General features: G+C 39.1%; 1 protein-coding gene across 1 annotated transcript in view; it reads left to right on the top strand.

Annotated features, from left to right (window-relative positions):
- Window positions 1-22,629, top strand: part of ME1 (malic enzyme 1) — a 239,696-nt gene that overhangs the window by 9,868 nt on the left and 207,199 nt on the right. Inside the window, exons 2-3 of the mRNA XM_062186425.1 lie at window positions 15,343-15,476; window positions 22,210-22,359. Of these exons, the coding sequence (XP_062042409.1) occupies window positions 15,343-15,476; window positions 22,210-22,359 (284 nt within the window). The remainder of the gene's footprint in view (window positions 1-15,342; window positions 15,477-22,209; window positions 22,360-22,629) is intronic.

Raw genomic sequence — 22,629 nt, 5'->3', positions numbered from 1 at the left:
ACTGTTTCTCATAGTGTCCATTTCACTTCAACAGGTTTCCTTTTAGGTGCTCAGTTAGTTGTGAAGTGCTCAGCCATTTGTTCAAACATTGTTCTGGAAGCATCTATAAAGGTGTTCTTGCATTTGGATTGAATAAAGATGATGCGCCTTCCTAATGTGGGTGAGCCTCATCTAATCAGTTGAAGACCTGAATAGAAAAAAAAGGTTGAATAAGAGGAAACTCCTCTAGCCTTACTGCCTTTGAGCTGGGACATTTTTTAACCCGTCTTTGAACTTGAACTGAAAGATTAACTCTTCTTGGGTTTTACACCTACTGGCTTTGAGAATGGAACTATACCATTGACTCTCCTGGGTCTCCAACTTGCTAATACAGGATCTTGGGACTTGTCAGGCTCCATAATCATGTGGTTCAATTATAACATTTCTCATATAATCTCTATACAAATATGTGGTTCTGTTTCTCTGGAAAATTCTGACCAATACAGTGAACTTCACAGCCTCCCATAAACCACTTGTAAAAAGAGAATAAACATTTCTGAAAACCCTGATATGGTTCTAAAGCAAGAAAGCCATCTTGTGGCGTTTCTGGGAATATCATCCTGAGGTATATGTTCCTTGTGAAACTGAAGCAGAGTTCTTGGAAATGATGCTTCATGTGCTTTGTGCCAAAGGGACCTTTGGAAATTTGGTGAAGTTTCTGGACTCCTTAAATTATTTTAAATAAATAGTACATATAATGTTACAAAGGAAACCATTACAACAGAACATAGATAATAAAATGTTAAAAATAAATGCGATATTATTAGATACATTTTTCTTTATTAAAGACATTTATAAAAAATTTAAACATGGGCATTTAAAGAAAAATTTTAATAAGAAGGCTATCAAAACTATATGCCTCTTAATATTATTAAAAAATTTTATGGGGTGCTTAAAACTAATCAGTATAGATGTAATGATGAATTTAAATGGTATTTCAAGATATATGCCCCACATGCAATGACATAAAATTTTTTTTTGTTTTTACTATTACAAAGATACAATAACTACTTGCTAACATTTCTCATGCTTCTTGCCTTCATTTATTATAATGGGAGGAAAAACTGAGTTTCATAGAGTTGGTGAGAAAGAGCTGGCACTCTGGCATAGCGGATAAAAACCACCGCCTGCAGTGCCTGCATCCCATATGGGCGCCAGTTCAAGTCCCAGTTGCTCTACTTCTTCTTCTTCTTCTTTTTTTTTTTTTTTTTTTGGCAGGCAAGTTATACAGTGAGAGAGAGAGAGAAAGGTCTTCCTTCTGTTGGATCACCCCCAAAACGGCCGCTACGGCCGGCGCATCGCGCTGATCCGAAGCCAGGAGCCAGGTGCTTCCTCCTGGTGTCCCACGCAGGTGCAGGGCCCAAGCACTTGGGCCATCTTCCACTGCCTTCCCGGGCCACAGCAGAGAGCTGGACTGGAAGAGGAGCAACCGGGACAGAATCCGGCGCCCCAACCGGGACTAGAACCCGGGGTGCTGGCGCCACAGACAGAGGATTAGCCTAGTGATCCACAGCGCCGACCCCAGTTGCTCTGCTTCTGATCAGCTCCCTGTTAATGTGTCTGGGAAGGCAGTGGAAGATGGTCCAAATCGTTGGGCCCTGTACCCATGTGAGAGACTTGGATGAAGCTTCTGGCTCTTGGCTTTGGCCTGGCCCAGCTCTGGCTGTTGAGGCCATTTGGGGAATAAACCAGCAGGTGGAAGACCTCTCTGTCTCTCTGTCTCTCTGCCTCTGCCTTCCCCTCTTTAAAATAAATTTCTTTTGTAAACATTTATTTATTTATTTGAGAGGTAGAGTTACAGAGAAAGAGAGAGGAGAGAGACAAAGCAGTCTTCCATCCACTAGTTCACTCCCCAGATGGCCAGAGCTGGGCTGATCTGATCTGAAGACAGGAGCTTCCTCTAGGTCTCCACGTGGGTGCAGGGGCCCAAGGATTTGGGCCATCCTCCACCACTTTCCCAGACCATAGTAGAGAGCTGGATCGGAAGTGGAGCTGCTGGGACTTGAACTGGTGCCCACATGGGATGCCGGCACTGCAGGCGGCAGCCTTATCTGTTATGCCACAGTTCAGGCCCCATAAATAAATCTTAAAAAAAAAAAAGTAAGCTGCTGATTTGCAGAGCACTTTTCTATGAAAAATAAAAAAGAGAAAGAGGACCAAATTCAAGGACTGTTTTAATTGTTCACAATTTTCTTGAGGGTCTGTGATTAGGTCCTTGATCCTTAGACTGAGAGCATCTGACAGGGAGGGAAATTGGTTCTTGACAAAAAGTATTGACTTGGGTCTCTTATAACTGATTTTTAAAGACTTGTTGACAATGCCAGGATGTGAAGAATACTTGTAGAAGTCAGTATTTGGTTAATGCTTGCAAATTTAGTGACTTCATTTTTTTAAAAATATATTTATTTCCTTGACAGGTAAAGCTACAGAGAGAGAGAGAGAGAGAGAGAGAGAGAGAGAGAGAGAGAAAGAGAAAGAGAGAGGTCTTCCATCCACTGATTTGCTGTCCAAATAGCTGCAATGGTCAGGGCTGGACCAGGCCAAAGCCAAGAGTCAGGAGCTTCATGTGGGTCTGTCATGTGGGTAGCATAGGCTCAAGTACATGGGCCATCTTCTGCTGCTTTCCAGCACATTAACAGGGAGCTTGGATTGGAAGTGGAACAGCCAAAACAAGAACTGGCACCTGTAAGGGATGATGACATTGCAAATGATGGCTTAGCTCATTATGTCACAATGTCAGCCCCAACTTCATTTATATTTAGTTATTTATTTTAAAGATTTATTTTACTTTATTTGAAAGGCAGAGTTAGAGAGAGAGAGATGGAGAGCAGGAAGATCTTGCATTTGCTGGTTCACTTCTCAGATGGCCACAGTGGTTGGGACTGAGCCAAGCTGAAATGAGGAGCCAGGAGCTTCATCTAGGTCTCTCATCTGGGTGCAGGGGCCAAAGCACTTGAGCCATTTTCCATTGTTTTCCCAGGTACATTAGCAGTGTTCTGGATTGGAAATGGAGTAGCTGGGACTTGAACTGGCACCCATATGGAATGCCGGTGTTGCAGGTGGCAGGTTTATCTCGTATGCCACAATGCTGGCCCCCCAATTTCATTTTTAAAGTTATTATTAGTTATATAATCATTTATGTAACACTTCGTAATTGATAGGATGCAAAAATATCTGATCTCAGTTTGTCCTTCCTATATCTCCATGAGACAAACATAACTTAAACATTGTGTTCTGTGAAAGCTTGATTAGCCTTATTACTTAGTAGAAACAAAAATTGAGTAGTCTCCCATCTAACTTCAGACATCTTAAGTATTTACTCAAAATCATGTTAAGTAATGTTAAATTAAAAAAAGCAAGTGCCTACATATGACTCAAACTTGGGCATAAATCCAAATATTAGGCTCTTTAGCTATATTAATATATAATTATATATATATTTAGCTACATATTTACATTTGCTTATGAAATGTGCATGTACATTTCAAGTGAAGAGATTATAATAACCTGTAATACTCCAGAAATGTACTGGAGAACTGCCTGCAACAAAGAATTATCTGTCCCAAAATGTCACTCACGTTGATATGCAGATACAGCTTTTGGTCAGACCAGATTTTATTTTGATGCCTAGTTTAAAGTCAATGTAAATGCTGTTAATAGTGGATTAGTCTAAGTAAATAATTTTCTAATTCATATGTGGAAATCTTATTTATGTGGGCATTTTCAAATCATGAACATTCTTTTTGCTATTAAATAAACATGCAGTTGAGCAGAAAGAACAAAGCAGGAGGCATTGAAGTGAACCAACGGAAAGGAAGACCTTTCTCTCTGTCTCTTTCTCTCTCACTGTCTAACTCTGCCTTGTCAAAAAAAAAAAAAAAAAAGCCCACTATCACTAGTTACCAGGAAAATGCAAATAAAAACAACAATGAGATATCATATCATTCCAGTGCTGATGAAGATGTAGAGAAAAGAAAATCCTTTGCACGGTTGGTGTAAATGTAAATAAATACATAGTTGTGGAAATAACTATGAAAAACAGTATAGATTACTCAGAAAATTAAATGTAGAACTGCTGTGTGTTCCAGCAGTTCCACTACTGGATAGATATCCCCCAAAAAAAAAAAAAAAGTAAGTGGCTGAAGAGACATTTGCACCCTTTATTCATTAGAGCGCTATTCGTGAAAAGCAAGAACTGATAAAGAAAATGTGCTATCTATACACATTAGAATATTACACAGCCATATAAAGGAATGAAATCCTGAAATTTGTAGCAACATGGATGGAACTGAAGACATTATGCCTTATGTTAGGTGAAATAAGCAGACACAGAAGGACAAATAAAGCATGATCTTACTCATAGGTAGAATCTAACATAATTAAGCTCATGGAAGTTGAGGGAAAAACAGTGGTTACCATAGACTCAGGAGAATAGGAGGGAGGGTGGGGTGGAGAAAGGATGGTCAACTGGTACTAAGATACAGTTAGATAGGAGAAATAAATCCTGATGTTCTATTGCTCAATAGTACAACTATACATAACAGTAATGTATATTTCAAAAAACCTAGAAGATTTTAAATATTTCTCCACAAAGAAATTACAGATAGTTGAGAATACACACACACACACACACATATATGCTTACCCAGATTGGAATATTGTACAATGTATACATGTATTAAAGCAGTCTATGTTAGTCATCCCACGAATATTTGTAATTTTATGTGCCAATTAAAAATGAAAAAAATCTGGTTTACATTTGGCTTGCTTTTTCAAAAGAGAACTACATGGAACTGAATGACATAAAACTGTTTTTAGGTGGGTACATATGAGTATGCACATTCATTTGTTTGTTTTAAAATTATTGAGGCCCCATCCTAGACTTATCTAAGTGCTGACATACAGATATGAAGAGCATAGAGCATAGAGTATGTCCTCCAGACTCAGTTAGGCTTTGGGAAAACAACAGGTAAGCGAAAATCATGAAGTCTAGGAATTTCCATGATCAAAGCACAAGATGCTGTGAGAGTGCTTTGGAGGACACCTCACTAATCCAGAGAAAGAGGACTGAAAGTTTTCTGGAAGGAGATCATCATTCAGGAATAGGCAAGGGATGCAGGGACATGTACAAATTGGTGTATTATTTAATTGGTAATTACATTGGTGTTTAATTTTCATATTCTATGTAGCTTTTTCTTTTAGCTCAGAGAGTGAAGAAATCAAGTGAAGGCACAATACATTATTTTGTAGTCCTGATCTTTCTGGTTCATGATATTAGTAAATCCTGCACATACTATTGTAGTCATATTTAGAGGGTTTTGTCTGGGTCTGTATGTATATGTGTGTGTATATATATATATATATATATATATGTGTAGTTCTAAAAACTAGTGTAAATGTGCATTGGTAACTAGGGACTGTACTGAAAACCAGTATTACCTATTTAGTTTGGATTATTCATACATTTTTTAATTTAAAATCTTAGGCTGAGCATTTTCCATCATTTGTGTACAATGTAGTTTCAGTTGCTTTATGAGAACACCTAGCATGCTTATTTGACCAGTGCTTTTCTCATTTGGTTTGGTGACTTCATGAAATTTACTGTAAAACTTCTTTGGGGACAAAAGCACTCTATCTTGCTGAAAAGATCTTGAAGTCTTTTTAATAATCTTAAGATACGTATTTGGGAAAAATTTTGACATTGATGGATAACAATTTCTTAACCTTATAAAGAATCAAAAAAGATCAGTAATGTGACTCTTAAGTGAAAAATACTTAATCTATTTCAATAAACCACTCATCTAATATTTTTAAAATCCATTTAATGTCTTAGATAGAGGTTTTGGGTATTTTTAATGCCTAAATTAAGCAAACACAGATCACATAAACCACCATGTAACTACATTTGCTTATTTACTGTGATAACTGGATGAAATAAATTTGGGGGTATTGTAGTTATGACATTTTCTATAAATTTTAAAGTATCAAGGGCCAAGTCTTAGCCCAAAGTATATTTTCGATGTGTTTTTATAGTCATTACCAATATAAAATAACTTTATATCAGATATGAATAAAACAATCTCTGTAAAGACAAATAATGTAAATCTGCAGTTAATATAGTATTTGTTTTAAATAATTGATTTTCTGGCTTTTAGAAGAGACTAGCAGTAAAGAAATTTGTCTCACAACTAAATGCATTCAAAGTAATCATTTTATATAATTTTCTGACATAAATTTTACTTTGAATTTATATTTGCCATCTGGCATATTTTTTTTTGAAAGAAATGAGGTTGCAGGCCACCAGGAAAATTCTAAAATCTATTATCTATGTTGTTAATTATAGTTTAAAGAACAGTGAAATCCAAAGAATAATGCTTAGCACTTTGGAAGCCTTAAAGGAAGGAACCCTTCTGCAGGATGTGTCCATGACAAGTATGTGCCATTTTTTTTTTTTTTGTAGATGTAAAATACACATATAAACTATGGTAACACATTGAAAATACAATAACATTTCCATTTCATTTTAGAATAATGAGTAATAAAAATATTAAAGCTCCTGCCATACATTTTACATACAAATAACTTCTCTCTAGAAATAACTTAAAACATATTAAGGACAGCTGTGCCATATTATTACAATATCACATCAAATCTGTAGTTCAAGTAAATAATTATAAGAAAATTTTGGTAAAAAATTTAAGGCCAATCAAATTAGATTAAAAAATACATTTTAAAATTTGGAATGTGAAATCAGTAATTTGCCAAGTGAACTTTTATTTGTCTAAATAGAATGATACATATGTAGTTTTTGTATGTAGTTTTTGAGTCTGTCATTCACTTGGTGTAATGAGTTGGAGAATAATCAGTTTTGTGTATAGCCAAATAGCAGTAGTTTGTTCCTTTTTACTGTTGAGTAATATCATAGTATGGATTTTTAAAAATATTTTACTTATTTGAAAATCAGAGGTATAGATGAGAGAGAGAGACAGGGAGAGAGAGATCTTCCATTTGTTGGTTCACTCCCCAGGTGGCTGAAGGCCCAGGCTTGGGCCAGGCCAAAACCAAGAGATAGGAGCTTCATCTAGGTTTCCTACATGGGTGCAGGAGCCAAAGTACCTAGGCCATCTTCTGCTGCTTTTCCAGGCCGTTAGCTGAGACCTAGATCAGAAGTGGAGCAGCTGGAATATGAACCAGCACCCATATGGGATGCCAGTGTCGCAGGCAGCAGCTTTACCCACTACAACACATTGCTGGCACACCAGTGTGTGGATTTACCTTAGTCATTTTATCCATTCACTACTTAAAAGACATTGGGTCATCTCGTTTGTTTTTTGTGTGTGTGTGTGTGATTATTTATTTTTACTTGTATCTCTGCTTTTTAAAGCCTTCCTTCTTTCGGTTTTTTCCTTTTCTTCTTCAAAACATAGAACAACTAATGTATAATTATAACAAATTATTAATTAATTCAACACATTTTTGTTGATTGCCTACGATGTATTAGATATTCTAGGCACAAGGGATACAAAATCTATATTTTTCTCCCTAATTTGACTGTTACTTCAGACATTTACATTAGTAAATTCTGTTACCATAATGAATTATAATCCATAACACAGATTATCTGCCTTAAAGATTTTTGTAAGCTAGGCCGGCGCCGCGGCTCACTAGGCTAATCCTCCGCCTTGCGGCGCCGGCACACCGGGTTCTAGTCCTGGTCGGGGTACCAATCCTGTCCCGGTTGCCCCTCTTCCAGGCCAGCTCTCTGCTGTGGCCCGGGAGTGCAGTGGAGGATGGCCCAAGTCTTGGGCCCTGCACCCCATGGGAGACCAGGATAAGCGCCTGGCTCCTGCCATCTGATCAGCGCGGTGCGCCGGCCGCAGCGCGCCAACCGCGGTGGCCATTGGAGGGTGAACCAACGGCAAAGGAAGACCTTTCTCTCTGTCTCTCTCTCACTGTCCACTCTGCCTGTCAAAAATTAAAAAAAAAAAAAAAAAGATTTTTGTAAGCTAGATGAAGTTTTCCTTTTTGCAGCTCAGCTTGATTTACTTTAGTCTCTCTTCAGGGAAAAAAAAAAGTTAAACTACTGAAATTCATTTGGGAACATTAAAGGTGGTTAGTGCAGAATATATAACATACTTGATCTGTTTATTGGTAATAATTTCTGATAAATTATTCAGGGCAGATTTCCTTTTGCAATTCTGTACAAAGTTCTAATGTAAGCCCCTTGTGCTAGGAGTTTTATTTTCACTGGTGCTTCATAGTCTCAATTTTCTCAAGATGGATAGCCATAGATTACTTAGTAGAGTCCAGAAGAATCTTTGTCCTGTTTGTGCCCTCGGCAGTGAAACAACTTACCACTCTGCTGCTGAGGGATCTAGTAGAAAGGCTTTTTACAGGAATAGTAGGGAAAGTAAAAGAAAAAAAGAAAAACCTGCGTTGGCTTTCAGGGAATTAGAATTACAGGTGGTCTGGAAACCTAATATATGTATGGATAGTTAATCTTTTCAGCTGCATGAAAGACTTGGTAGAAATCAAATGAAAGTGAGAATATGCATTTATACCTTGCATTCATTATCCTTTGTTGGGTAGGCCCTGCAGGATTAAGCTGAGGTAGTAAATCTTTGAAACATTCTTTGAAAAATTCTTTGAAATGTTTCAGTGTCAAGTTTCAGATATTATTGACCTGTTTATAAATTTCTATAAAATATATCACTATGAAAATGCTGTTAATATGAAAAAATAACAGCTGTGGTATAACTGAAACCATATTATATGTTTTTACATTTTCAGAGATTTTAATACTTAAGTTTATTTTATACTTATAGCTATACTTTATACTTATATTTATTTTAAAATTAAGTATTTTAAACTCATAAGATGTAGTAATATGAGAATATGTCAAAAAAAGTTCATTGAAAATTGAATTAAGGGTGTTTATTTTGGTGCAGAATTTTTGAAATCCATGCATACATGGGTTCAAAAAGTTTACAGAAATGCTTATTATGGGCCGGCGCCGCGGCTCAATAGGCTAATCCTCCGCCTTGCGGCGCCGGCACACCGGGTTCTAGTCCCGGTCGGGGCACCGATCCTGTCCCGGTTGCCCCTCTTCCAGGCCAGCTCTCTGCTGTGGCCAGGGAGTGCAGTGGAGGATGGCCCAAGCCCTTGGGCCCTGCACCCCATGGGAGACCAGGATAAACACCTGGCTCCTGCCATCGGATCAGCGCGGTGCGCCGGCCGCAGCGCGCTACCGCGGCGGCCATTGGAGGGTGAACCAACGGCAAAGGGAAGACCTTTCTCTCTGTCTCTCACTGTCCACTCTGCCTGTCAAAAATAAAAATTAAAAAAAAAAATTTAAAAAAAAAGAAATGCTTATTATGAAATCTATGCATATATTTCAGGGATTTTTACACCAAAATAAACACGCTTTTTAGAAAAATTTTTGAGAGACAAAGAGCTTCCCTGCTGCTGCTTTGCTTCCCCAAATGCCTGCAAGCCTGGAATGAACCGAATCCAGTTCTCCCACTTGGGTGGCAGGGCACAATCACTTGAACTGTTATCTCCTGCCATCCAGGGTCCTCATTAGCAGGAATGGGAATTGGAAGCACAGCTGGTACTTGAACCAGTGCATTCTGGTAAGGGATGGTGATAGCTTAGCCGCCAGACCAATTGCCCATCTCTAAACTTATCTTCTAGTTCCATTTCTCTATGAATCTTTTCGTAAAAAAAAGATTTATTTATTGTTTTGAAAGTCAGAATTACAGAGAGAGAGAGAGAGAGAGAGAGAGAGAGAGAAACACAGAGAGAAACAGAGAATCTTCCATACACTGGTTTACTCTCCAAATGGTCGTCACAAAAGCCAGAGCTGAGCCCGGCTGAAGCCAGGAGCCAGGGTATCCCATGTTGGTGCAGGGGCCCAAGCACTCGAGCCACCCTCTGCTGCCTTTCCAGGCATATCCAAAGGAAGCTGAATCGAAAGTGGAGCAGCTGGCACTAGAACTGGCACCCACATGGGATGCTGGCACTGCAGATGGCAGCTTAGTCTGCTGCACCACAGTGCTGGCCCTCATGGATCTTCGTTTATTTATGTTTATCTGAAAGAGTTACAAAGAGAGACGGAGAGAGAGAGATCTTCCGTATGCTGGTTCACTCCCTAGATGGCCACGATGGCCAGGGCTGGTCCAGGCTGAAGCCAGGAGCTTCATATGGGTCTCCCACATGAGTGACAGTTGCCCAAGTGCTTAAATCATCTTCCACTGCTTTTCCCAGGTCATTAGCAGGGAGCTGGATCAGAAGTGGAGCAGTGGGAACATGAATCAGCACCTATCTGGGATGCTGGCATCCCAGGCAGTGCTTTACTCGCTGTGCCACAATCTCCAACCCCTTTCTATGAATTTTTTGAAGTGACCTTGTAAAATGTGAAAGAATCATAGGACCATTTATTCCCCCAATCTTAGGGCTGTAGCTTGTTGTAGTTTCCCAGATTTTTAAACCCTATGGATTGTGTGTGTGTTTGTGTGTGTGTTTAAAGGGTTGAATTAGGGGCACCGATCCTGTCCCGGTTGCCCCTCTTCCAGGCCAGCTCTCTGCTGTGGCCAGGGAGTGCAGTGGAGGATGGCCCAAGTGCTTGGGCCCTGCACCCCATGGGAGACCAGGAGAAGCACCTGGCTCCTGCCATCGGATCAGCGCGGTGCGCCGGCCGCAGCGCGCTACCGCGGCGGCCATTGGAGGGTGAACCAACGGCAAAAGGAAGACCTTTCTCTCTGTCTCTCTCTCACTGTCCACTCTGCCTGTCAAAAAAAAAAATTAAAAAAAAAATAAATAAAGGGTTGAATTAAGTGTTTTAATATGTCTTGAAAGTTTGGGCTAACGGTAGATGGGAATTTTAGCTACCAAACATCAAAGAACATTGAAAGATTTCCAGATGGCACCATCACTTACATGGTATAAGACTGGAGGACCTGTTAGATTCCATGAATTAATTTCAGACCCAGACACTGGAAAATTTATATAAAAAAGACTGGCTAATTATAGTAATACATGTTTGCTAAGTGACATTAAGTGAATGAAGGAGCATATGTTAGTATTTTTGATGTGTTTGCAAGACTTATTCTCAGAATGTTGATATTTTAATTGTTTTTGCAGGTAGATTTTCAAGGCAGGGTATTCAGAAACCTGCTTCATGAGTATTATATAGTATTATATGTATTTGAAACATTAATATTAACCTTTCCCCCTTCACTTGTCATTTTCTAGTCAGAGAAAAATCTTTTGAGTTTCTTTTTTTTAAAAATATATTATTGTATATAATTTTGTTGAATTCCAAAGAGTTATATCATGTGATTTTATTCATTTATTTAACATAAAGGTGCAGAGAGGGGAGGAGAAAGAGAGAGGAAGAAGAGGAGGAGGAAGATGGAGGGGAGAGGAGAGTTAAAAGGGTCGCTTAACTTGTGCCACTATGCCTTCTGACACTTTATTTTAAATGCTATGTCTTCCCAGTTATATCTTAAACAAGTGAGTGTATTTTCTGTTTTGTAGATTTTTTTGCATATATATCCCTTTCCAGCAGCTTTAAATTTTAAAAGTAATTTCATCAGAGTGAATATGCAAATCAATTTCCTGAGCAGTAAAGTAACAGCTTTTAAAAAATTTTAATGTGTCTCTAAAACTGAATATTTAGCGTATTCTATTTTCTGTGTGAGATAACATTGAGTTTTAATTATGTTGAGCTCTGTTCTAAATACTAAGAAGAAAGCCACAAAGAACAGATAAAATTCCCTAACTTCATGGAGCTTGTATTTTTGAGTGGGGAAAGAGACCATAAATGAAAAAGTAAATGGCAGGCAAAGTCTTCAGGCAATACTACAAGTGTCTTCTAATGCCAACTGCACCTCCTAAGTAAAACACTGACGGAGTGTACTGGTTTGAGATGTCTAGGAGAGGGTGATTGGGCCAGACGTAGTTGGACACACTGAATCATCCTCTTGGAAAAGGGTCATTCTGCTGTTGTCCACTCATATAGAACATACTAGAATTTCAGAGGATCTCCTAGTTGAGCATGTAACAATGGTAACCTCTGCAGCCATGAGAATAGCTGCTAATGGAGAAAAACATCTTGTAACTAGAGACCAGCTGTACTGATAGCACTTGCAGACCTTGTGAGAATTCAAGTTTGTGTACAACCTCTTGCACTGGAAGTTCTGAGGCCCTTGTTCCCAGCTGTCTCTTGCAGTCCCCTCACAGATATGCACTAGGGTTTCAGTCAGTGACCAAAAGTATTTGTCTCTTTTCTGTTTGTTTTTCTGACATAGAAGGCTATTTAAACATAAGTCCATGGCTGGTGCCGTGGCTCTCTTGGCTAATTCTCCACCTGCGGTGCCGGCACCCCGGGTTCTAGTTCCGGTTGGGGTGCTGGGTTCTAGTCCCAGTTGCCCCTCTTCCAGTCCAGCTCTCTGCTGTGGCCCGGGAAGGCAGTGGAGGATGGCTCAGGTGCTTGGGTCCCTGCACCCACATGGGCGACCGGGAGGAGGCACCCGACTCCTGGCTTCAGATCGGCGTGTTAGGGGAGTGAACCAACCGAGGGAAGACCTTTCTCTCTCTCCTCTCTCTTCTCTCTCTCTCTCTCTCTCTCTCTCACTGTCTATAACTATACCTGTCAGATAAAAAAAAAAATAAGGCTTTATACCAGTCGCATGAATTAATGGGCCTGTTCCTATAAAAAATTAGATGAAAGAAGAAGTTGTTCACTGACCTCATTAGCAAACATGTTCATACCTCCTCAGTCAGAATCTGTCATTTCTCTCTGCAGTGAACTGGGTTGTCTGTCCTTTTCTCTAATAAACTTCACAAGCTCTTAGGAGCCCCTACTCTGCCATTGCAGGAAAGTTTAGGGACAGAGGAAGGTAGCTGTAGAACTACTCAATTCAGAGTTAGTGGACATGTTCCTACCCATTTGTGTTGTCTAGGAACAGCAGTGGTCACAATGTGCAAGTCAGACTGTCTTAGTTTATTCTAGATGCTGTAATAGATTACCATGGACTGAGTGGCTTATAAACAAAACAAATTGTATTTTTCACAGTTCTGAAGGCTGGGAAGTCCAAGAACAAGGTGCCACATATTTGGTGAGGGGCCCTCTTCCTAGTCATAAAAGCTGTGTTTTCTCTGTCCTCACCTGGCAGAAGAACAAATAAGCTGTTGGGTCTCTTTTATGAGAATGTGAATCCTATTCCTGAGGGCTTTCCTTTCATGACCTTATCACCTCCCAAGGGCCCAACCTCCTCCTTTTTTTTTTTTTTCCAGAGTAGCAAGGTTTTATTGGGGAAAGTGCATCCATCAGAATGGAAGGGGCAGAGAGAGAGTGCCCAGTCACTCAGACTGGGGGGAAAATGAGATTACATGGCTGAATGGAGAGAATACACCTGGCAGGCCAGGTGGGCAGCTCAGTGGAGAGCTGAGAGAGCTGAGCACGCAGTCTTTGTTTAGGCTCCCAGTTTTTAATGGAGTATCTCTTTATCCCCTCCCCCTTCTCCTTCAGGGCAAAGGGTTTGTTGAGTGTAATAAGAAAAATTCCTGGGACCGGCGTGGTGGCGCACCAGGTTAATCTTCTGCCTGTGGCACCAGCATCCCATATGGGCACTGGGTTCTAGTCCCGGTTGCTCCTCTTCCAGGCCAGCTCTCTGCTGTGGCCCGGGAAGGCAGTGGAGGATGGCCAAAATACTTGGGCGCCTGCACCCACGTGGGAGATCAGGAAAGAAGCCCCTGGCTTCAGATTGGCATAGCTGCGGCCAGGGCGGCCATTTGGGGAGTGAACCAACGGAAGGAAGGCCTTTCTCTCTTTCTCTTTCACTGTCTGTAACTCTACCTGTCAAATAAATAAAAGAAAAAAAAAAATTCCTTCCCAAGTTTGTTATCAGACAGGGGAGTCTTGCTGGTGCTGAGGCCTGACACGCTGTCACCTTTGGGGATTTCCACATACCATTTGGAGGGAGGGCACAAACATTTGGACCATAAAAAGGAACCGCAGTCACAGTCTGGTCCTCTTGGGCTTCAGTATTTCCAATGGGAGTGCTGCTCACCAGGGGGACTCTATCTCAATCTACTTGGTCCTTTTCTTCCATTAATGACAATAAGGGCTTCTCTGATGTTACATCTAGATTATATCCCAGCAGATCTCTCAGAACCCTGATGGTTTTTTCATGAATCCATAATTTCTGTTTTCATTTTTTGCTGTTCTTGAGCTCTATAGTTTATTACTATTTAACAAAATCAGTGTCCATAAGACTAATAATAGGGCCATAATGACACAGTAGGTGAGTCTGAAAAAGCTTTGCACATGAAGGAGCATGGGAGGTAAGGCTTGAAGAACAGAAAAGGAGGAAAGAGATTCTTTCTTGACCATGGTATAGTGGAAGAATAAAGGGATGTGGTGTGTTCAGGCAATAGTGAGAAGTTTTATGTAGGTAGGAATGCATAAGGATAGTAGGAGATGACTTGGGAGGGGACTGTTGGAGCTGCTACCTCAGAATCACATAAGGCATTTCCTGAACTGTTTTAGAGATGGAAGCACAGGAAGTCACTGGTGACCTTACTTAACATTCATGATTTTAAAGTCTCTCAAAATTCTATTCATTTTTATATTTATTGACACTAAAAATGATTATATCCTCTTTCATTTGTATTTCTTCAACTAGTTTCCCACCATCTGTTCTTTAGTTTTGTTTTGACAATACCCGAGAAACACAGCTCTGAATATATTATGATATTCTAAATTTTATAGAAAAGGAAAGTGAGATATGTAGAGCTTACATGACCTATACAGCCACATGGTCATGTTTAGAGTTACTCAAGATATTCTTTTTTAAAAAAGATATTATTGATTTGGAAGAGTTAGAGAGAGAGGGAGAGAGGGAGTGATCTTCCATCTGTTGATTTACTCTTCATATGGCCACAATAGCCAGTGCTGGGTAAAGCCAAAGCCAGGAGCAAGGAGTTTCATCTGGGGCATCTTCTATTTTAATTTGGTTTGTCTTCCACTGTTTTTCTCATACAATTAGTAGGGAGCTGGATTGGAAGTAGAGCAGCAAGGATTCAAACTGGTGCCCATATAGAATGCTGGTGTTGCAAGCTGGGGCTTTACCTGGTATGCCACAATACTAGCCCCAAGATCTTCTGGTTTTTAACTCTGTATCCTTGTTATATTTGTGTGTGTGTGTGTGTGTGAATTTGTATACTAATATGAATGTGTGCATATGCTTTATGTCTTTTTGTTTCTCTCAAATTATTGTGTTTTCCTTTTCTCCACAGGACTTGGCTTTTACCCTGCAAGAAAGACAGCAGTTGAATATTCATGGATTGTTGCCACCTAGCTTCATCAGTCAGGAGATCCAGGTCCTTAGAGTAGTTAAGAATTTTGAGCGTCTGAACTCTGACTTTGACAGGTAACATATGCCTAAGAGTGACTTTTGTATTTTTCTTATGCAATTGTCTAGTTTGTTAATTTTTATAAAAAATTAAAAATATTTAGTGCTTCGGAAAAGGTAGTCAAATTAGAGGAAAGTTTGCCTATAAATACAATGAGTTTTTTTTTTTTTTAAGTTATCCCTTTTAGGAACATTTGAATGAATTAAAATTTTATTTTCTAAATTGTATCCTCAGAGACTATTTTTCTCTTATAAAATTATTTTTGTAAGGGTAAATTATCAGGAAATGACATACTAAAAGATCAAAACAGACTGAAATTATGTTTGGTCAGACTTTAAGCACATTGTAGGAGATAGCACACTTTTTCAGCCTTAAAGCTTTGTTCTAATGTTATTGTGGATTTAAATCACTTATTTTGTTTAGAATTCAGCTTTTGTGTTTGTACAAAAATTAAAATGACACTTTCCCCTACCTTTGGAATTAGATAACTCTATGTTGGAATTCTGTCTCTATCCCATCAGCAGTGGGTCCAGGAACAAATTGCTTTAACCACTGCCATGGGCTTTGTATCTGCTTTTGTGTCTGTCCCTTTTTATTAAGCTGCTAAACCTCTGTGTATCTAAACCTAAACCTCTGTGTATCTCAGCTCTAAAAATCTGTGGGTTTGGAAATAATAATAGTGATTTGAAAATAATATGGAAGTTAAAAGAGATGGATAACCCAGTACTTAATAAGTATTGGCATTAATCAGAGTACTCTAAAGAAAAAACCAACAATGATTGTGTGTGTGTGTGTTATGTGTCTGTGCTTTACACATCTAAAGTCTTCAGGTAGGCTGGCAAGTTGGAGATTCAAGGAAGAGTTGCGTTCTATGTTTAAAGGCAGTGTACTGGCAGGATTCCTTTTTGCTGGAAGGGAAATCAATCTTTGTTGTATTAAAGCCTTCATCTGATTGGATGAGGCCCACTCACATTATGGAGGATAACCTGATTTGCTCACTCTACCAGTTGAAATGTCCATCTCATCAGAACCACCTTTGAATAAACTTTCACAATGTTACCTGATCAAATATTGCTACATCCTGTTACAGACTGAATGTTTGTATTCCCCCACAAATTGAAATCTAATCTCTGATGTGATAATATTAGGGATCAGGGCCTTGGTAGGTGACTAGGTTGTGAGCATGAAGCTCTCATGAATCAGATCACTGTTCTTCTAAGAGGAGCCCACGGAACTGTCTCCATTTTCTGTCACGTCTGTCTAATGAGAAGTCAGCCTTAGGCTAGAAGAGGGCCCTCACTCATGCTGGCCTCAGCCTTCAGAACTGTGAGAAATTTCTGCTGTTAATAAGAAACCAAGTTTATGGTATTTTGTTATTATAACCAAGGTGACCAAGACATTATCCTAATAAGTTAACATAAAAAAAATGGCCATCACAAATTTAAATATTGTCAACATGGTACCTTCTATAATAGGAATGTTTGTGTGTACCTACCCAAAATGCATATGTTGAAATTAAGAGGCCGGCGCCGTGGCTTAACAGGCTAATCCTCCGCCTTGCGGCGCTGGCACACCGGGTTCTAGTCCCGGTTGGGGCGCAGGATTCTATCCCAGTTGCCCCTCTTCCAGTCCAGCTCTCTGCTGTGGCCCAGGAGTGCAGTGGAGGATGGCCCAAGTCCTTGGGCCCTGCACCCGCATGGGAGACTGGGAGAAGCGCCTGGCTCCTAGCTTCAGATCAGCGAGATGTGCCGGCCGCAGCAGCCATTGGAGGGTGAACCAACGGCAAAAAGGAAGACCTTTCTCTCTGTCCACTCTGCCTATCAAAAAAAAAAAAAAAAAAAGAAAAGAAAAAAAAAAAGAAATTAAGAAATGAGGAACTTTATAGGGTGATTAGATCATGAATGAGATTATTACCCTTATAAAAGGAATCTCACAGAGCTGCCTCGGCTATGCGAGGACACCGAATGTCTATGAGAAAGGAGTCCTTATCAGACACTGAATCTGCTAGTACCTTGTTCTTAGACTAACTTCCAGAACTATAAAAAATAAATTCTATTCATTATAAGCTACCTAGTATATGATACTTTGTTATGTTAGCCCTAATGGACTGTGATATCCCCCTTAAATACCTCTTTAAAATACCTGTAATCTCAGAATAAGAACAGTAACACAGTTAAAAGTCCACTTAACATGATATAACTGTCCTGCATATAACCCAAATGTACTAACCCTATTTCCAGAAGAGGATGTAAAATCCTTAGATGATGTTGTCTCTTTTCCTGGATATCCCTTAACTTACGCACTATCATGTAAACTGGGTAATACTAAAATACTATGATAAAAAGTTGGTACATTTTGTATTATCTGATAAATTGATAAGCGAGGGAAGACAACCATGACATTTGTGCATGTGTACATGTGCACAAACACACACACACACACAATAAAATAAGGAAAAATACACCTGATAATTAACAATTCTTATTTCTGTTACTGGTTATGTGGTTATAGCTGGTATTTATAACTCCATTTTTCCACAACCCATTCCATATTCTCTTTGCTTTCAGCAAGCACCTCAGCTGGTTGTGGTTCTTTACCTGGTGGAGGCGATCAAATTTTTCATTCTAAATAATCTGATCCATTAGTAATTCTGCCCCAATTGGGTTAAAATTTCCATTAGCTTTATTCACAAGGCATGGTAAAAGGAATAGACACCCCGAGGGGTCTCTGGTATCCCAGAAATAGTCCTCACTTCCATTGCAGTGTAGTATTGCACATTGCCCTGGCTGGTCCTAGTCAATCCCTTCCAGACAGCACAATAACTCATTTCTGGCTGTGACTCAGAGGCGTATGTTTTCTAAAGTGGAGGGGTAGCAGCCTTAACTTCCTGTCTAATAGGTTCATTAGTATGACTCTTGGTATAAACATTTTTGTCTTTGGAACTAAAATCTTTAGGCCAATATAGCATTTGGTCATGGGGACAGAAAGCAGATTTCACTAGTGGGTTACTAGGGTTATTAGTTGTGCCACACCCCCCTACAACTCTTGATTTCTAAGTTGTGAATGTGAACCCTGACCATGGCAGAAATAGCACCATGTAATTTATCTGCTGATTGAAACATATACAGCCTCTTGAAGAACTCTGTTTAGCCACCTTGCCAGTACTGTGTCTTTAAAGGACATTCTACTATTTTGTTAAACCAGGTGCTTCAGATTCTGGTGGACAGTGTTGTAGAAACAGTGAATTCCAGGGGGCTGTTGCTGTGGCACAGCAATTAAAGCCACAGCCTGCAGTGCCGGCAGCCCTGCACCAGCATGGGAGACCTGGAAGAAACTCCTGGCTCCTGGCTTCTGGCTTCAGATCTCTGTGGCTCTGGCTGTTGTGGCCATCTGGGGAGTGAACCAGTGGATGAAAGACCTCTCTCTCTCTCTGCCTCTGCCTCTCTTTAACTCTGCCTTTCAGATAAATAAATAGAATCTAAAAAAAAAAAAATAGTGAATTCCAAAAGCTTGTGTTCATTGCCACACTTCATTTTTTATGATGTGAGTTTTTTGATTACAAATAATTCTGTGTGGTATACTATTGCCAGGGTTTAAATGTGAATTGACCCCCAGCATCTGTGTGTTGGAGGTTTGTCTCCAGGGTGGCAATTTTGTAAAGTGATGTGAAATCTTTAAGAGGTGAGAGCCTAATGGGAGATCCTTAGATCAGTTGAGGGAACTGCTCTGAAGGGATTATAGTTCCTGTGTAATCCCCTGGGTACTTCTCTCAAGAGAGTTATTATGAAAACCTGGGTCTGAATACACTCAGTGTTCTGGCTTCCTTTTTAGGAATGCAATTGCTTGTTCTTGCATGTGCTTCCATCATGATGTGACACAGCCAAGAGAACCTTCCTTTCCCAGAGCTAAACTGATGCATGCATGATGCTTTTTAATCCCTGGGACTATAAGCTAAATAAACCTCTTTTCTTTGTAAAGTTAACCTGCTTCACATATTTCATGATAGCAGCAAAGAATAGAATAATACAGCCGTGGTGGTGGATAAGGCATTTTTTATATTCATGTATAGTAGCCTTGACAGAAGCATTTCATGCAAGGAAAGCTTATCTGGATTCAAAGTGTGTCTTGTAGTAAAAACAAAATTCTGCCCCTACCATGATAGCAGCTTTTTAGTGTAATCAGCCTGCTGTGAGGTAGCTGGCTGACTGCTGTGGAGAGTGGTGCCACAACAGGGTGCCTGCCCTCAACAGTGGTCGTGGCCAGATTGGCTTTGGTGAGCAGCACATGTTACTGGTCTTCTTGTGCAAACTTCCCTGCCACCATAGCCACTTTGATCATGAACCTGTTGAATAGGTTTGATCCAAAGTGGTAGCTGACTCAGTTTGTCCAGTGTGAAAAGTCTGCCTCCGTTTTTCTAACGTGTATAAATTTGCATTTTAAACTCCTGTACAAACTTTTCTTTTACTCATTCCTCAAGTTTTCCCTTTGGCCTCTTAAGTCCTCACTTTATGTTTTTTTTATTTTCCTAAAACATTGAATCATCTTCCTCCTAGGAACCAGGCAGCTATCATATTTTTGCTACAGACTATTTCTAAAATACATATTAAAGATCAACTCAGTGTCAGGTCTCTTTTAGGTATGGAGAGTATAGGCAATTATATCTACCCTCATGGAATTTATATTATATAAGTTATTTTAAAAATTTAAGCAAAAAAAGATAAGTTTATTATATAATATGCTAGTAATTGACAAGTGCTATGAAAAAAAAAACAAGAAAAGATAGAGTATGGCAAAGAGAGACTCAAAATGCTTGCAGTAAGTATACATATATGTATTGTTAAATGAGGTGATAAGGCTAGCATTCACTAAGAAGTTGAATTTTGAGCAAATTGTCAAAGGTTGTGAAGCAATTAACCATGAAGAAATCTGAGGAACAGTATCTTAAAGCATGTGTGTTCAAGATCAGCAGGGAGACTTATTTCTAGAACAGAATGAGCTAGGAGAATGATAGGTTAGGAAAATAATTATTGAAGTAGTGGGGGACAGCTTATGGTAGACTGTTAAAGGACTTCTGTTACACTGAGTGGAAAGGGGAGCCTTTTGATGTTTTGAGCAGGAGATCATCACAATCTAAGCTGTATTTCAGAAAGACTAGCTGTGCTGTTAAAATTAGAATCTAAGCTGGGGAAACTTTTAGAAGACTATTATAATAATTCCAGGCAAGATGTGATCGTGATTTGGGTCCCAGGTAGTGGCAAGGAAAGTGGTTAGGTTTTGAATATAAAGCCAACATAATTTCCTAATGTATTGCATGTGAGTACTAGAGCCCTTTCAGAGGAAGGAAAAATGACAACAAAACAGAAAAAGAGTGACTAGTGAGATAGAAGAAAAACTAAGAGAATATCACAGCATAGAAATCAAAGAAACAAAGTGTATTGAGTTCTAGGGAATATCACCTGTGTCAAATGTTCTGCTAAGTAGGCTTACCTTACCTTACCTTATCTGAGAACTGACCATTAACTTAGTAGTGATAACTTCTATGGTGCTAAATCAATTTTAACATGCCTAAGATTAAACTTTTTATTTATTTATTTGAAAGGTGGAGTTACAGAGAAAAGGGGAGGGAAGGAAGGAGGGAGAGAAAGAGAGAGAGAGAGAGAGAGAGAGAGAGAGAGAGAGAGAGAGAGAGAGAGAGAGAGAAAGAAAGAAAGAAATTCCATCCACTGATTGACTCTCCAAACGGCTGCAAAGGCCAGAGCTGGGCCAAGCTGAAACCAGGAGCCTGATAGTTCATCTGAATCTCCCACATGGGTCAGGAGCCCAAGCTCTTGGGCCATCCAGCTTTTGCGACTTTTCCAGGCACATTAGCAGGGAGCTGGATCAAAAGTGGAGCATCTGGAACATGAGCCAGCATCCATAGGGGATGCCGTTGTCATAGGAGGTGGCTTAACCCCCTCTGCCACAATGCCAACCCCTAAAGTTAAAATTATTAATAAATTCCTTCCAAATGTTCATTTCTGAGTTATTCTGTTTAATTGTCCAAGCATTTGAATCCTTGTGTCTCCTGATTACAATTTGGTGCATTTTCAACTGTTTTATAGAATGGAAATCAATCCAAAAAGTTAGTAAGATTGAGTTTAACAAGTTTTTATAAGTCATACCAAGCAGTTTGAGTTTTGTTCTGGAAACCATTGATGGTTACAGGTGACATAAAAAGATTTATGTTTAGAAGGTTAACTCTGGGTCACAAATGCCTTTAGAAAGAGAAAGGCCTTGTGACAGAAATAGTAATAAAGTCACTTGAACTTTCCTACCTCCCTTACTGTTAAGGTGAGTACTACTTGCCTTATTTATTCCTTGTTTGTCATAGTCTTTGTTTAGTACTGCATGTTAAAAGATAAAGTCTTTTTTTTTAAGATAAAGTCTTTATATTTACTTAATTACAGTGGTGTTTAAACTGTGTCTATGTATGTATTTTAATCTGTCATTTAAAAAATAGGGATAAGGTCTCTTTAAGTATTATATAAAACCATGTTATTTCAGCAGTGGTTTTAATATCTGAATTATATAACCAAATTAAAGTTCTTCATTTGTTTCAGGTATTTAAGAATATTTCTAAAGTCTTTATTTGATCAGATATTTTTTAATGAACATAAAAAACTATGCTTGTGAAAAATGTTTAATTAGATTTCTAAGGAGCTATTTTATGACTTTGTTGAACATAGATCTAATTATGTCCAATTTTCCCAGGTACCTTCTCTTAATGGATCTTCAAGATAGAAACGAAAAGCTTTTTTATAGAGTACTCATGTCTGACATTGAGAAATTCATGCCCATTGTTTATACTCCTACTGTGGGTCTGGCTTGCCAACAATATAGTTTAGCATTTCGGAAGCCAAGGTATGTAAATTTTTATTTTAAATACAACTTGATGTGTCTTTTTTGCTGAGTTTTTGTAGTAACCTAAATTTACTTATTTTTTAAATGGACAAATAAAAAAGTGTTTTGTGTTTTTGGTACACATGATGTTTTGAAACATGTATACATTGTTAAATAACTATGTTAAGCTAATTAACATATGCATTGTCTCATATACTTATTTATTTCTGGTGAGAACACTAAAATCTATCATAGCAATTTTAAGTATATAATGCATACCATTAACCATAG

The sequence above is a fragment of the Lepus europaeus genome, chromosome 3 (assembly GCF_033115175.1).
Source record: "Lepus europaeus isolate LE1 chromosome 3, mLepTim1.pri, whole genome shotgun sequence".
NCBI lineage: Eukaryota > Metazoa > Chordata > Mammalia > Lagomorpha > Leporidae > Lepus > Lepus europaeus.
Note: the sequence above shows the minus strand (reverse complement) of the source record. Positions and strands in the feature narration are given on the sequence as shown.